Below are 15,929 nucleotides of genomic sequence, written 5' to 3'. Positions count from 1 at the left end.
CAACCATGCTGCTGGCGGGATAAAACTTACTTAAATATTTTTTTTTAAACTATTTTAAATACCATAATCAGAAGATAAGTTTTTTAATTTTCCATTTAGTTCCATAAGAAATGTTAACAGGATTCGCTTGAAGCACATACATTTTATAATTGGTATAAATATATTTACAGATGCGTCTTTTACGTCCATTTAAAATATCATCGTGTAATAAAATTTTCCAAGACAAAACTCACCATATTCATTTTTAATTTTAATTTGACTAAGCGTAATACAATAGCATTTCTATTTTAGTAAATACATTCAAAATAAATGTCTTCGTAAAAAATAAAATATGGATACCGTTCAGTAATGTTTTGATTGAAAAAATGTTTTGATTAACAAGATATTGTTTAGGTAGCGCTACTTATACAATAAGTCGTTACCCTGATGATGTTTTAATGCTACTTTTGTTCAAACGGACATTCGAGCTACTCTGTAATTGCATGTTACAGAAACTGTAAAATCGAAAAGGTGATATAAATGTAGAAGATATATTACACATGCACTAAATCACAGGATGAAATGAATGATGAAATACCATGAAATGTAAAAAGCATTAATTTTTGCAGATTTTTATGAATTTTGAGTTATTATCTGGTGAGGTACTTATTAACTTTTAAATAAAAAAAATTCTTTGAAAAAAACGCAATCAAAATTCAGCACATTAAATGGATTAATTTGTTCTTTTTATACAAGTTGTCGTTTCAGCCCATAGACGCTCACTGTAAGGTATAGGCCTCCCCCAAAGATATCTATGGAGGGATATACTATAATCGCCTAGTTTGGCAGGAGGGTTTCCGATCGCAGTATGGCATTAAGGTACACAGAGGACGCCGCTGCCTATCCTCTGGAAGCTTGTTTGTGAGCAGTGGCAATTCAATATATTTAATGCACAAATTGTAAATTATATAAGATTATATCCCGGGAATAAAACCCGCGACCTATGATCACAAGTCTCAGTCCTCTACCATTGGGCTACTACGGATCAACTTATATTACACAAATCATTTTATTTTTAATCGTTTCTATTGTTTCTGAAGATGTTAATGCTGTTAGCCCTAAGGCTTTTACAGCTTCATCGGTACTGAGTTCACGGAGCGGAAGGGTCCGTGTACTAGATTAATCGTTTCTCATAAGTAATACTAAATTTATACATAATATCACGCTAACTAGTTTGGATTGCTATTATCCTGTCAACTGCCTATTGACACATCTGTCCGAACTCTCCGGGTACGTTCGGGTCAGATCTTCACGAAATAAGGTAGGCTACATTATACCGAATCTGCTTAAAAATACAGTTTAAAATCCCTTGCTTCGGATTTTCTACAGACCATAGGATTATAAACAATATTTCATTTAACATTTTATCAAATTTTATTCCCGGTACTGACAGGCGCCATGTTGCGGCACACGAAGGGTTATGTCCTTATGCTATAAAAATACATTAGTAATTTCTTCCTTGTTTAGAGCGTTTCTTCAGTTAAGAATACAAAGTACCAAGCTTCTATGGACTACCGCTCCTTTACAAGAAAGAAAAATCCGGCGCCTACCATTATAAAATAGTGGATCATACCATTTTTATGACTGTCTACTATGTATTAATATTAAAAAAAAATCTGTATCTTTCTCTCCAATCATACCATGAAATAAGACATTGGAAGAGCTGTCGCTGACTACAAAATTTGATTTCGAGCACGGAACAACTTTTATGCCTTTGCGGTGCACCGGGCAATTTTTTTGATTGAAAATTGATACACATGAATAAATTTTATCTAACCGTATAGAGACATTACGTAACGACTTGTCTTATTTGAACCCGCTGCCACCTTCACGAAATGCGTTCACTAAGAGCGCGGTACCAACCAGTTAAGAACCTATGATTTTGAAGGAATTCATGATGTGAAAGCTATTAGATGGAAGAGATTTACGTCCACTTTAAGATACTCCTCAGCCACAATTTTTTCCTCGATCATACATCTTTACCTAGAGCTTTGTTCATGGCACACAGAATAACGTATCGCTCTCACTAAACAGAGATAGATGCTTATTAAGGAATCCATTATTGATGAGATCAGAGAAGGAAAAGTTTTCTACGTAACTCATTAAATATTTCATCTTATTGAAATAAAATGTAAATGATAGGTAAAACTAAAACATCTTGATTCTGCAAATCCTGCCGTGTGATGGTGATTTACAGGTGTGATTTAAAAAAAAATCACTTAAAACGCTCTTCGCTGAAATTCTATAAGGTGTTAAAATACAGAAAAATGGAGAAGTGCTACAAAATATTACCGACAGTATATTTAATTATGATGTAATATTATAATCACAAATTTTATGTCATTGCATTTATTTCTAAGCATATAAACATTATTCTAAATTGGAACCCAAGTCTCGATGACGACTTGGGTTCCAATCTTGAAAACATTAACATAAAGGCTTCACAAGATATGTCCGAATATATACTTTAGCTTGGTTCAATTCTAGATAAATATCTCGGATTATACGAAAAAACCTCCTTAAACATTTAAACAAAAATAAATTACCTGTTTGTTCTTTCGATACTTTGAAAAATCTTCTAATCTCCAAAAAAATCAAAACTTTACTATACGATTGTCCATTATTTCCAGAGAAGTTTCCTTCTCCTCCGAAAATAGTTTTTATTGCACTTTCCAGGAGGGCGTGTCTTGGTTTGAAAGGAAGGGTCCATATTTCATGTTACTAACCACTTCGCGTTAGTTTTTTTATGGTTAAAAATCTGTTAAAGCTATAAATATTTTTTCGAATTTTTGAGTTATTTTTAATATAAATTCCATACATACATACAAAAACTTAGTTATTTTAATGTATATTGCATACAAAAATTATTTTTCTTGGAAAAAATATTAATGTTAAGTTACCCCTATACAAAATTGTATTTAAATTTTTCATTTGTGTTGAATTACAAAATGCACATAGCCAGCTAATTTTCGCCAGCTGTGTTTACTTTTATCCGATGATTAATTACTAAATATTGAATAATGTAGATAAGTAGACATAGGACAACAGGTAAAAATAAAAATCATCACATATATTGCTACTGTATTAAAAATGCTACAGAATTGCATTTTTTTTCTTAAAAACAGCCAGTCAATTTTGAACATATCATTTACAATTAATTTTATTTGTATCAGTTATCAAGTACTTATAAAATTAGTAACTCTTTTGAGGGCAAACACAGTACACTTCTCATGTCATCTCTAAATCTTATATATAACTTGTCAAAAAAGTTTGGGAATGAACTGTTTCTGTATTATAGTAAAATCTGTAATGTAGAAGTGACCATAAAAACTGTCTAAGTTTGCTATGAGCTGTAAGATTAGGAGGGTTATAAAGTGAGCCCATTCAGACTATAATTTCTATTAAACTGGGCTCTTCTGGTATTCTTTTCATCAAGTACACTAGTGGTCACTGTAAATAATCCTATATCTTATACAAATGAGTAAACAAAGTATATCAAACAATATGCAGTTTAATAGACAGCAAAATAGTCAAAGCCCAATGTGGCAAAAGATCAATACCATATACAGATTTTTTGTATGACTACAGTAAAGATTTTAATTCTGGAGTTAAATTTTTCAGTTTCAACTCAAAAAAGAGTATATCATGGTGAATATTTTAACTAATACTTTAGAATAGATTTTCCAATATAGAGCAGATTGAGATACACTGTCTTATTGATACTGTTTTGTGGACAAACCTGCATTGTTTTTCTTGGTTTTGTCAATTTCATTAACACAGTTAATTACACACAATTCAGTAAATTAAGTTCCATTTAGAATTCTGAAGAATCTTTTTATAATTTAAATAAAGCCATATTCCAAAGACATACTTGGTATTAAAGCAATAATTATTGACTTTTATTTTTGTACAACTAAGGTAAATTTTCTTATGATTATTGTTGTGTACACAAAACACCAAAAATATTTTTCTTTCCTTATAATAAAAAATTAACACAAAAAGGACCCTCAGTTCACCAGTAAAACATATACAGTGTTCTTTTCCTAGTTTTTATGAAAGAACTGATCTATTTATGTAGTATAGATTTTATTGGTATCATATAATACTGTTACCATTAGATAATATTATCTTTGGGGCGCTGGCTTTGGTTTAGGCATCTTTCCCAAGAGTATTTGAATTTCTTTCTTTTCATCATAGCTTTTCCACATTTCATACAAGTTTATAACAGACCTCACTATTTCTTGGATCTGTAATGCAAAAAAGAAATTAAAAATATTGATAGATATTATAATTAGTTATGTATAAGATGTCTCTTAAATAAAAGTCAAACTGAAATCGGGCGATTGGTGACTAACTGCAGAAAATTGTTCAAAAGATCTGTCACATATTGTTTAAAATTTATGTAGAAAGAGGCAAAAAGCTATTTTATACAAATAAATAAAAAGAAAGATTTGTTATCGGTAATAAATTCACAGGGTATATAAAATACATTCACATTCTTTAATGACTTTAAATTTATAAATGTGTGATAAAGATAATATTAATTAATTTGTTTAGATTAGCCACTACACCCTGTCATCTAATTTCAGCTTAATTTTATGAGTCACAAAACACTTTCTACAATATAAAAAGTACTCATCAGTAGATTTGTAATAAACACACTGTTACAAATCTTCAAAGTTTTTATTGTCACTGAGTGTATTGTTGTAAGGTTAATTTTTTTCGTACAGTTTGGAAGATGTCAACACTAGTATTTTTACAACTAAAATGTGTTTGATCCAACCAAAGTAATAATACAAAGAACTGAGGGTGGTATTGAATTGTATCTCCAAATTATTACAAGGTAAACTATAATTCAACTGCATTACATAGTATTATTGCAAATATAAATAAAATTATACTTTTCCTAACCAATTAATGCTTTTTTTGGGATTTGGTTCATTAGATTCAGGTACAGATCTAATGTTCCATGCACAATTAAAAAGTAATATATTCACCTAAGCAACACCCTCAAGGGAGCTTTTAATCTGATTTACTGTAAATCTGGTCACACTAAAATAAACTCAAGAATGCAAATATACTAAATAAATTAAGAGATAAAATACCTATTAATATTAAAAATGGACAACATAGTTTATAATGAAAAAAAATATTAATAAAAGCTTTAAAATGGTCATTATGCTTATAAGTGTTTAAAATAGTTATGTTATGTAGTGAACAATACTTTAAATAACTAATAAATGATAAAGTTAGAGAGTGCCTTATACCTTATCCATGTCAACATTCAATTCAGCAAACCAAGGTTTTAGATTTTCTTTACCAAGCATCACACATGCTATGTGCAAGGCCCCTATTGCAATCTGTAAACACAAGTAAGTATATTTACAATCAACATGAAAATACAATATGCCAAATGCCAAGAGAAAAATAACCTTTTCCAAATGTTATATTAATAAAATAAAACTTTTTATTATGAAAACATAGCTTCATACATTTAAGGAATCTTAAGATCAACAAGATATTCAACAACTCTAAATATAAGATCATATTACCTGATAAGGAGGATAAAGTAAACTGACATCAGTTCTCAAAGAATCATTAACAATTCTCCATGCATATGTAAGCAGCTGCTCATCTTGTCCTATGTCTTGTACAAACAATAAAAGAGGTCTGTAAGGCTGGTAAACAATAAGGCAGCAATCGAGATTTTCTAAAAGGTAAAATTCACATTCCAAAATATGATTTGTCCTATATGGAAACTCCTGTTGTCCGTATGCATAGCTAAATTTATTTTTTATTACTGTTTGACAAGTAGTTATTAGCCTGGAATTAGAAATAACACCGAACTCTTCAACTTTTGATGCAAGGAAGACGCAAGTAGGAGCTAGTAGCAATGGATCTATACATTTCAAGGAGTTCCTTGCGTAAAATCTTTTGAAATAAACTGTTGCTGTTGCAATGACTTGTTGTCTTAATTTAAGTTGCTCTCCTAGAACCTGTATTATACTAGCAAAGAAGTTAAATATTTTCTGATATTCCTCTTCTGTCAATATATTTAAATCGTGCTGCCGATCTCGTACTAAATCTTGCTTATCTAGAATCCATTGCTGATGATGTGAACTTTGCCAAAAATTCCCAGCCATTGTGTAAAATGAAATGAGTATTTGCTAGAACATACTCAAGCAAAATTATAATGATACTCTATTGGCGCTATTCCTAACAACTCGAACGTAATTTGACAATGACATCTCTTTGTCAATGTCAGTGTCATGTTAAATATTTTTTCGTCTTACCCATAGAGAAATAAGTAATTTTTTCATTCACTACGTCGGTATAGCCCGAAACAATAGTTCTAGAAAATATCATTTCGCACCCAGCAAAGGCGCTCCCTACCAAGCCCCTTTATAGACTGCCTTCTATCCTTTCTTCAATGCCTATTATCTATTCGTAGTTACTCTATCTCTCTCACAACGAACCCGCCCGCCTTTCCGACGGTATAACTTGGACTATGAATGCCATTTTCATTTTTGCAAATCTGATTTGGGCATGTTTAAGATAATTTCAATTAATTTATTTTTTATGGTGGACCTGTGCGTATCAAATCAAATAAAAATAATAAAAAATTAAAATTATTATTATCAGAATTTAAAATAAATATGGTAATTAATATAATTAATATTACAATACATTTTATTATATTATAAAAAATATTACACGTTTTCTCTAAAATAGTATATAAAACAATAATCATAAAAAACAAAACAGGAAAATCATAACATAGCATTAGTAATTGTCATTAACATTTAAAAAGGTTCAGATGGTTTACACATATCCGAAATGTCGAAATACAAAGGCTATTCGGATAATATAATAATAACAATCATTTATGTCCAAATTAAATTACTTACATTCATCAAATAAACTTGTTGAAACAACTGTTCACAAACATCACTGTAAAATCGATTTCCATGATAGTTTAATATAGCGCGTAATAGGGTATAAAATGGAAATAGTACCTGAAATTGAAAATAGTGTAAATACTTGTTTTTGTTCAAATAGTGTAGTAACGATTTGGCAAATCTGTTGTTGTGTTGTTGTGCAAATAACTAAAATTTTCTCAGTTTCTATTTGCAATAAATAACTTATGTTACTGTCAATTTCAAACATTTCACTAGGAAAATAATAAATAATAAATTTGCATAATATTCAAGCGTTTAAAATACAAATGCAAGAAATATTTAAAACATTTTATTGCAATGTTTACATGTCTTTAAGAAAACTACAACACGAAAGTGTAAAAGCCGTGTCACTATACTGTTGCTAATGTAATTGAATGTTATAACGTTATAAATTTTTAAACAAAACTACAATTTTTTCTTAAACTATGCATTAAATTACAGTTGTCGCATAATCCTGACCTCCCCTAAGAGGTAGGATATCTTGAACATCCGGACGATTTCCCCCGAATCCAAAAAGAAAGCTATTTTTTATACTTGAAAATAAAAACACCCTGCTTGTGGTCGTCTTTTGCGTTATAGTTTAGGTGTAGACATGATTCTTATCCTAATTGAAGTGTGAAGTATACTGTATGGCTGTTCCATACAGAATACTTCTACGAATTGCTTATATTGTATGAATAAATTCGGATGAAGTCGGTGCTGTTAGTCTTGTGGCTTTTATAGCTTCATTTGATGCGAGCTTGCGGAACCGGGGTTTGTCTTATACTGGCAAAATTATATATGTAATTAAACACCCGCTGAAATATGATCATCAAGAGCCCTATCAGACGCGCAGCGTATGAATGTCGCGTTGTGACAACGCAATGTTCAGTTGCGGCAGCTTTATTCGAAGCGCAGGTTTCGCGGCTGAATAACTGTGTGATTGTATAGTCTCTAGTACGGCAGCTGCAATAGCATTGCAACGTCAGTCATCATGTTAACAGACTCCATAACCGTTCATTACTTACTCTTAACAAAATACTGTACCTGTAAAAATTATACTGTGACTGTTTACAGTCACCTATGAAATGGTTTTAAAAAGCCAACAACGTTAACAACTTAAATTAGTACATAATTAAAAACCTGGATTTCATTGTACTTAATCTTAATATAACGAAATACTAAACATAGATAATATAAATACTTATACTGAATCTACAGTTATTAAATAGGCAAATCGAAGCAATAAAAGTCCGATACGTCAATAACAATACTACGTATCATGTTTAATCTGAGCACGAAATCAATTTAATGTAACTAATAACTTTAAAATCACAGCATACTAAAAAACCGTGAAATTTCTATTCATATATTAAAGCGCAGCACATAATTATGGCTACTCTATCCACACGAACGAAACCTTTACAATGAAGGCGTTGCTTTTATATTGTGTCCTTGCTTACGTAAACGCAGATGCAGACCTTGGGCAATTGCGTAAGTAATATGTGAAAAATATAATTTAATTATTTCACCTTAAGTTACTCATGCAGTGTAAAACTAGTAAAGCTTGAATGAAAGAAAGCGTACAGTGAGAATGAAGACTATAATATAGATATAGTTAAAATAACGGGAAATAGTCACAATATATAACGGTTGTCAAATATCTCCCTTCCGCTTTTTTGCTCTTTATTCAATGCTTTATAAAAAGTGTTACAGTGATCGGATTTAGTTCAAATATGCGCCGTTTTGTTCGATAATCTGTTTCCATCTAGACGGCAACTTCATAATACCTCCCTCGTAGAAGCCCCCCTCCTTATTTGCGAAGAACTCGGACAGCCACTTTTCACAAACCTCCTTTGAGTTCAACTTTACACCACCAAGGGCGTTCGCCATGGACAGGAACAGGTGGTAATCACTTGGCGCTATGTCCGGGCTATATGGTGGATGGGATAAAACCTCCCATCCGAGCTCCCGTAGCTTCTGACGAGTCATCAACGAAGTGTGTGGTCTGGCGTTGTCCTGGTGGAACACTACACCCTTCCTGTTGGCCAATTCTGGACGCTTCTGGTCGATCGCCTGCTTCAAGCGGTCCAGTTGTTCGCAGTAGATGGTAGAATTAAGCGTCTGGCCATATGGGAGCAGCTCATAGTGGATGATTCCCTTCCAATCCCACCAAACACACAGCAAAACCTTCCTGGCCGTCAATCCCGGCTTGGCCACTGTTTGGGACGATTCACCGGCCTTCGACCACGACCGTTTTCGCTTGATATTGTCGTATGTGATCCATTTTTCGTCGCCAGTCACCATCCGCTTCAAGAATGGGTCGAGTTCGTTCCGTTTCAGCAGCATATCGCAGGCGTTGATTCGGTCCAGAAGGTTTTTTTGCGTCAAATCATGCGGCACCCAAACATCAAGCTTTTTTTTGTATCCAGCCTTCTGCAGATGGTTTAAAATGGTTTGGTGACTAACTCCCATCTCCTGGGCGATGTCACGAGATGCCACATGCCGGTCTAACTCGATGTAGTCCATGATTTGATCGATATTTGTCGTCAGAGGTCTTCCGCCGGCTGGCTTATCCATGGTGTCGTTTTCGCCGGCTCTGAATCGTCGACACCATTCCTCTGCGGTTCGAAATGATAGAGTACCATCCCCCAAAACACCAATAATCTCACGGAACGTCTCTCTAGCGGATTTGCCTTTAACGAAGGAAAACTTTAAAATAGCGCGAATTTCGGCGTTAGTGAACTCCATGTTTACACGTCTATAACTGATGAACGCAATATCCAAACTAATCATGCATAGCGTCGTTTTGTAGGTTATGTCAAGACCTTTCAAATTATGTATAGTATTGCCAGATACGAGCTCTGTAGCGCTTTGTACATAGCCGCGAAATTCAAAAGACAAAAAGGCGGAAGGGAGATATTTGACAACCTATTATAATAAAGTTGCTGGGGAAACTATTGCTTGGCTAATAGCAAGCTATCTAATCCCCTTGGCTTTTTAAAAATTTACATACCGTGCGCAGCAGATGTATCTTTTCCTCCTCCTCGCGTCGTAACACTCAATGCTGAGGATCGTCACCTCCCCGTAGGAAAAGTTTTCTTAGGAAATTATCAATTGGTTGGTTCTCGCGTCTATCTATTATAAGATTTTTAGAGACATTTAGCTCCCCCTCGTAGCCGCCTTGTGCTTTAAATAACGTTGAACTATTTTACGCCAAAGTTCTACCTGTCCAACCATCATACTTTTGCATCTGGGCATTGAATTATCACGAAGAATATTGTCCTATTAGTCGGCTTAAACGACATCCCAAGAAGAGCGGAAGTGGTGATATTCTACATGATAGACTCGAACACTACACGTGTTAATCTTTTACGGCATATTTAAACACATTTACCAGAATTAATGAAACACATAACATGTAAAAGTGGTTGTTGCGCGAGAAAAAGTAACTAAATCAACTTGAAAAAACGAATTTAAATTTTATCGTCTTCATTAATTAATTATTCTTTTCATTTTCAACAGTGAGCGGTGCCCTCTTACATTTAGGTCCTTATGATGCTGTGGTCAAGATTGGAAACCTTTCAAGGTCTTATCAAAAATTGGAAAGTAATGATCTACTTGCGAGCAGAAGTGCACATCAATTAATCGAAGAGGCAAGAAGGATGTTTAAAGAGGGCTTTTATACTTTGCCGCCTTTAGATCCGTATTTTAAGCAAAATCTACCTCCGTTTTACCTCGAGAGTAACGATCTTGTTGATTTATCGTAAGATATACGTTAATTTTATCAACATATCTGTTAGATATTGATCAGTGTTTGGTTATGAGTAATTCATATTAGTTTATATTAATTATTACGCTATATTTCCTTATTTTGGTATGTATTTTGCAGAGGAACAGTGCATATAGAAAATCTTTATGTCAAGGGCTTGTCAAAGTTTCATTTACAATTGATAGAGATACGTCTTAGAACTGGAAGAGTAGATTTACAATTCACAGTCCCGAATCTCAACATTGATGGTAATTCCTACAGTATTCTATATATCATTCTTAAAATATTATATAATCCACGGTTTACAATAATAACAAATTAATAAAAAAATTAAATAATCAAACTGACTCAATACCTCTCCAAAATAATGACACGTCCCACGTACTATGTTATTGGAGTTCGTCTATAATGGAGTTCAGAGAATACATAGATTCGTATTTGTTTTAAAACAGTGACGTTGATGTGTCATAAATAAATTTAAATATTTATTCATGTTTTTTAATTACATTGCATTGTTTTACGAGAAACATACCGAGTCACAGATTAAAAAGAAATCAATTAAGAGTATGCGTAACTACAGCTCTAATGGATATCAGTACCAAAAAAATATAAATACAATAAAGTTTGAAATGTATCAAAGTAATGTATATTATTAGACTATTCTTTTAAAATCTAATTAAAAAGATCCAGTCTCAAAGTTTATACTTTTTAGCTGATCTTCAAGCTGAAATACTTGTGGCTGATATTATTCCCGTACATCTTCAAGGTCATTTGAGGTAATATTTTTCTTTTTTTTATCATATTTACCAACCATTTCGATTTTTTTTGTGCTTTAATTTATTTTTTAAGAAAATATGATTCAGAAATGAAAATATTTCTGTCAATAATTTTAATTGCTCCGACTACGTACAGTGGAAATTAATTTGTTTGATATACGGATGTTATATCTTTGGAGAAGAATTTTTATAGTACATATTGTAATGCAGCTTTACAAAATTATTTTTAAAGTCTATTTACTAACGCGCCATATAGTTTCTAAAGCATTTAGATCGTGGTGTTTCCGCATTCTAATGAAATTTGAGTTTATTCTTTAAGTTTATATTTAAAGAAAAAAACTTTAACATTTATACTTAAATAATATTTAAAAAAGTCACTCTATCAGCCGCAAGACTAAAACTGAAAAGTAAAGGTTTGGTCAGCTCGAACTTTTTTTTGAAGGTGTTATGCTATTATACTTTGCTGTAGTTTCATATAATTTATTTGTTGGGTATTCTTTATCCTTAGGTTTTCAAAAAACAATTATTTTATCAGAATAAAAATTGATATTACACATATTCCACACCTTGTCGAATAATTAAATATTATTTCATTTTAATTCGTTATTTAATTTCGCTTACAGTTTAGTACTCAAAGATGTGTCTATAATAGCAGCTGCCCAGATCGAACCTACAGAAGTTCGTAAAGAAGTTGTTTATCAAATTGTAGCTCAACATAGTCTCTTGCACATTGGAGACGTAGCGGTAAGATCATATTTTCTTTATGTTTTATTTCAGTGAGTGTGTATTCGCGCATTTGTGTGAATTAAAAAAACTACAATTTATAAGCTTTTAATTTATGCTAGTATCCCATAACTTAATTTTTATTGTGAAGTGTTAATATTAATTGGGCTGGCAAAAGATCTATTTTATATGTTCTGCCAAACAGTTTCTGTGAACTCGCCGTAGAATGACAAATTATTTCACTTAAGCATTATATCTCATAACGCCTTGAGGTGAGTACATTGCAAGGAAAAAAATGTGTTGTTCTAAACTGTTATTCGCAGGTTGTTTCATTTACTACCAAGTGATACTAGTTCAATACTGGTTGATCCTAGCTATAAAAAATGCATATACCTTATGTCAAATTGCAACTTTTTTTCAGTATTCTTAATATAAATGTTTTTAAGTGATGTAGACAACGCTATCCTCGGCCATTTTTCATAAACAATAGTTAGTTCACATTTTTTACTTATAACCAGAAGTCAATTTATTCAAACTTTATGTCTAATTAAAACTCGCAAAGTCAAATGTTATAAATCATATTATTTCATAAATTAATTTTTATCATTGTTTCAGTTTCAATTCAAAGGTACTGAATTGGATGCAGGCATTAAACAAATTGGACCTGATTCCGTATCATCTTCTGAAGCCTTAAGCATGCTTAAAAATTCTGTAGATAGATATATAGCTTCTCTTGCTTTGAAACAAGCTAATGAAGTTTTGACTGGAGCAACTGTGAATCAAGTTTTAGCTTACCTGTTACCAGAAAATGTCACCAGATAAATCTCAAGCCTATACAATAAACTTCTGCAATGTAACATAACTATTAAATATAACATACAATCATGCATGTACTGTTTTTATCATTTAAATGGTTAAGTTTCATAAGACCTTAATTTAATTTATAATAAAAATAGCAAGCAGTGAAATTGTGTTTCGCATGTTTAACTTAATTCGGGATTACAATATATTATTATCTACGCAGTATAACATAATAATTTTCAAACATTATTAAGCTAATATAGGCGAGCTATTATTTCACGTTAGCTCGACTATCTATTGTTTTCTTTTTTTGTAGTCAAGTATGAAAATTTTCGATTCATTTTAATTTAGAAAATTTATGTCAAGATTTGTGTATAAATATATTATTTATTTATTTTATATAAATATTTAATTTCCTGTAGCTCAAAATCTTTCTTGACAAATAATTTTGCAATGAACACTCTAAAATATCAAAATAAATAATAATATAACAGTTTTCTACAGTATAAGTCGATTAAGAATTACAGTTCTTTCCGTGGCTGCTGGAATTCTTGTCAATGTCATAATTAAAAATCTTGTCATCTGTCAAAATACTGTAAATACATTTTGCAGCAATCGTTAGACGTTCTTTGTAATGTGAGCAAATGCCTGGGACATGAGGTGACCTAATCTTAAAATAGAAGCAGTCTATAAGAGAATCTCCGTGACATTTTCTACATTTTAAAACCAATTTACAAATTAAAAAATGGGAAGCCGGAGCAAGTTGCAAGATATATCGATTGGTTTAAAAAAAATTACAAGCATTTCATATTTGAAAACGTTGATTCTGGACCCGGCAAAGATACCGGTCACGGCATTTATCGTGATTTTTGCCGAATTAATACTGAACATATTGATTGTTGAAAAAGTACCATACACAGAAATTGACTGGAGAGCATATATGCAAGAATGTGAAGGTTTTTTAAACGGTACATTCGACTATAGTAAACTTCGTGGGGATACGGGTCCACTTGTTTACCCCGCTGGTTTTGTATACATTTATTCAATATTTTATTACTTAACAAGTCAGGGTCAAAATATTAAACTTGCTCAATACATATTTATAGGAATCTATTTGTTACAATTATTAGCCTCGCTTCGAATATATATCAAGACTAAGAAAGTGCCTCCATATGTGTTATTAATTACAATTTTAACTTCATACAGAATCCACTCAATTCATGTTTTGAGATTGTTTAATGATCCAATTGCTGTTCTGTTTCTATACATAGCACTAAACTTCTTTATGGAATCTAAATGGTATTTGGGAAGTATTTTCTATAGTTTAGGAGTTTCTGTTAAAATGAATATACTTCTGTATGCACCAGCATTATTCTTTTTTTATTTAGTGAACTTGGGTTTGAAAGGAACAATTGTACAAATTATTTTATGTGGCTTAATACAAATTGTTTTAGGTTTACCCTTTTTGTTGGTTGCACCTATTTCTTATTTGAAAGGAAGTTTTGATATTGGTCGAGTTTTTAATCACACTTGGACAGTAAATTATAGATTTCTTGATATTAAAGTATTTGAAAACTTTTATTTTCATATTACTCTCTTGGCAATCCACATTGTATTGTTGATAATATTTTTACCGATGTGTATCAAATATTTCAAAAGTTATTGTAGACTCAGATATGTACAAAAGCAAGTACAACCACAAATTGATGCTAAAAATATTGAAATTAAAAAGAGGAGTAAAGGCAAGAAAGAGAAGAAATTCAATGAAGGTAGTAAAGAAAAACTAACAAAAGATCAAGAGACATTTTTAAAATCTTTTGAAACAATGCTACAACAAACAACAAACCAAAATGGGAAAAGGAAGAAAATAGTGGAAAAGTCCGATGATGAGCACTATAGTATTAATTTTGATGTTATATCACAACTGTTTATTTTGCCAATGTTCTTGATAAACTTTATTGGAATAGTTTGTGCCAGAAGTCTTCATTACCAGTTTTATTCATGGTATTTTCACAGCCTGCCTTATCTTTTGTGGTCTACCAATCTCTCAATTATTGTTAGATTTCTTATCCTAGCCTTAATTGAATTTTGTTGGAATACTTATCCAAGTACTCATGCTACAAGTATCATTTTGCATGTTTGTCATGTTACCATTCTCTACAAAATTTACAAAAAGACTTCAATTGAAATGAGAATGGCTTCGAAAATAGAATGATAGATGAACTATTTTATAAGATACATAAAGCAATTGTCATAAATTACTTTCAAATCTAAATCATATTTAAAATATGATTAACTTTGTATATGTAAGAATTTTCATTATACATTATTCTAACTAAAATTTTTTGAGCTGTATTTGAAATACTTTTTTTGCATGTTACTATGATTTGTTTAGCCTATTTCATTATTTGGCTATAAATTTTGCCAGAGAAGGCTACAATTAAGTAAGGAATTTGGTCAGAGTTAGAAAACTAGTTTGCTATATTCACCTCTGAACAAAAACAATACATATGTCTTGGACAGATTGTTATATATGATAAGTATTGTAATCACATTTATTATTTCTATGAAACACTTGTAAGTTAATAATATTTTAATGTACAATTTTTCTGTTTCTTATTTGTATTGATGCTTTATTTTGTTTGTTAATATAATTTTGTTATTATTGGTTGTTTGTATTATTTTAAATTGTTCTCTGCAAATTGGTAAGTCACAAGCATATAATATCAGTCAGCTCATCTCATGTTTAGTGCTTATCCCTTGCTATTAGGTGGTCGTATTTATTTCCTTTTCTAAACTTATAATGTTTTAAACATTTGCAGTTTTCCAAGTCGACCATTAAAGCAATCTTGTTGACTTGACATGTCTCGAATGGATGTT

The 15,929-nt window shown here is 31.5% G+C and overlaps 3 protein-coding genes across 3 annotated transcripts; 2 read left to right on the top strand and 1 right to left on the bottom strand.

The window, feature by feature from the left end:
* Positions 1-3,126: 3,126 nt before the first annotated feature.
* On the bottom strand, positions 3,127-6,309 carry CycC (cyclin C). Its single transcript, XM_068772911.1, has 3 exons — positions 5,592-6,309; positions 5,307-5,399; positions 3,127-4,286 (listed from the first exon to the last, which is right to left on the bottom strand). Exons 1-3 carry the CDS (start codon positions 6,180-6,182, stop codon positions 4,164-4,166), a joined length of 807 nt encoding a protein of 268 aa, XP_068629012.1. The 5' UTR covers positions 6,183-6,309; the 3' UTR covers positions 3,127-4,163.
* Positions 6,310-8,361: 2,052 nt separating this feature from the next.
* On the top strand, positions 8,362-13,137 carry LOC137929802 (uncharacterized). The gene is made up of 6 exons (XM_068772910.1): positions 8,362-8,471; positions 10,503-10,743; positions 10,870-10,997; positions 11,462-11,525; positions 12,149-12,269; positions 12,864-13,137. The coding sequence occupies exons 1-6, from the start codon at positions 8,405-8,407 to the stop codon at positions 13,068-13,070; spliced, it is 828 nt and encodes a 275-aa protein (XP_068629011.1). The 5' UTR covers positions 8,362-8,404; the 3' UTR covers positions 13,071-13,137.
* A 101-nt stretch (positions 13,138-13,238) lies between these two features.
* On the top strand, positions 13,239-15,714 carry Alg3 (Alg3, alpha-1,3- mannosyltransferase). The gene has a single exon (XM_068772909.1). It carries the CDS (start codon positions 13,795-13,797, stop codon positions 15,262-15,264), a length of 1,470 nt encoding a protein of 489 aa, XP_068629010.1. The 5' UTR covers positions 13,239-13,794; the 3' UTR covers positions 15,265-15,714.
* Positions 15,715-15,929: the final 215 nt, after the last annotated feature.

Source organism: Battus philenor, unplaced genomic scaffold (assembly GCF_028537555.1).
Source record: "Battus philenor isolate CCGP_79_NKW_IND1 unplaced genomic scaffold, ilBatPhil1.0.hap1 SCAF_5, whole genome shotgun sequence".
NCBI classification, from domain to species: domain Eukaryota; kingdom Metazoa; phylum Arthropoda; class Insecta; order Lepidoptera; family Papilionidae; genus Battus; species Battus philenor.
This window is presented reverse-complemented; position numbering and strand designations above follow the sequence as displayed.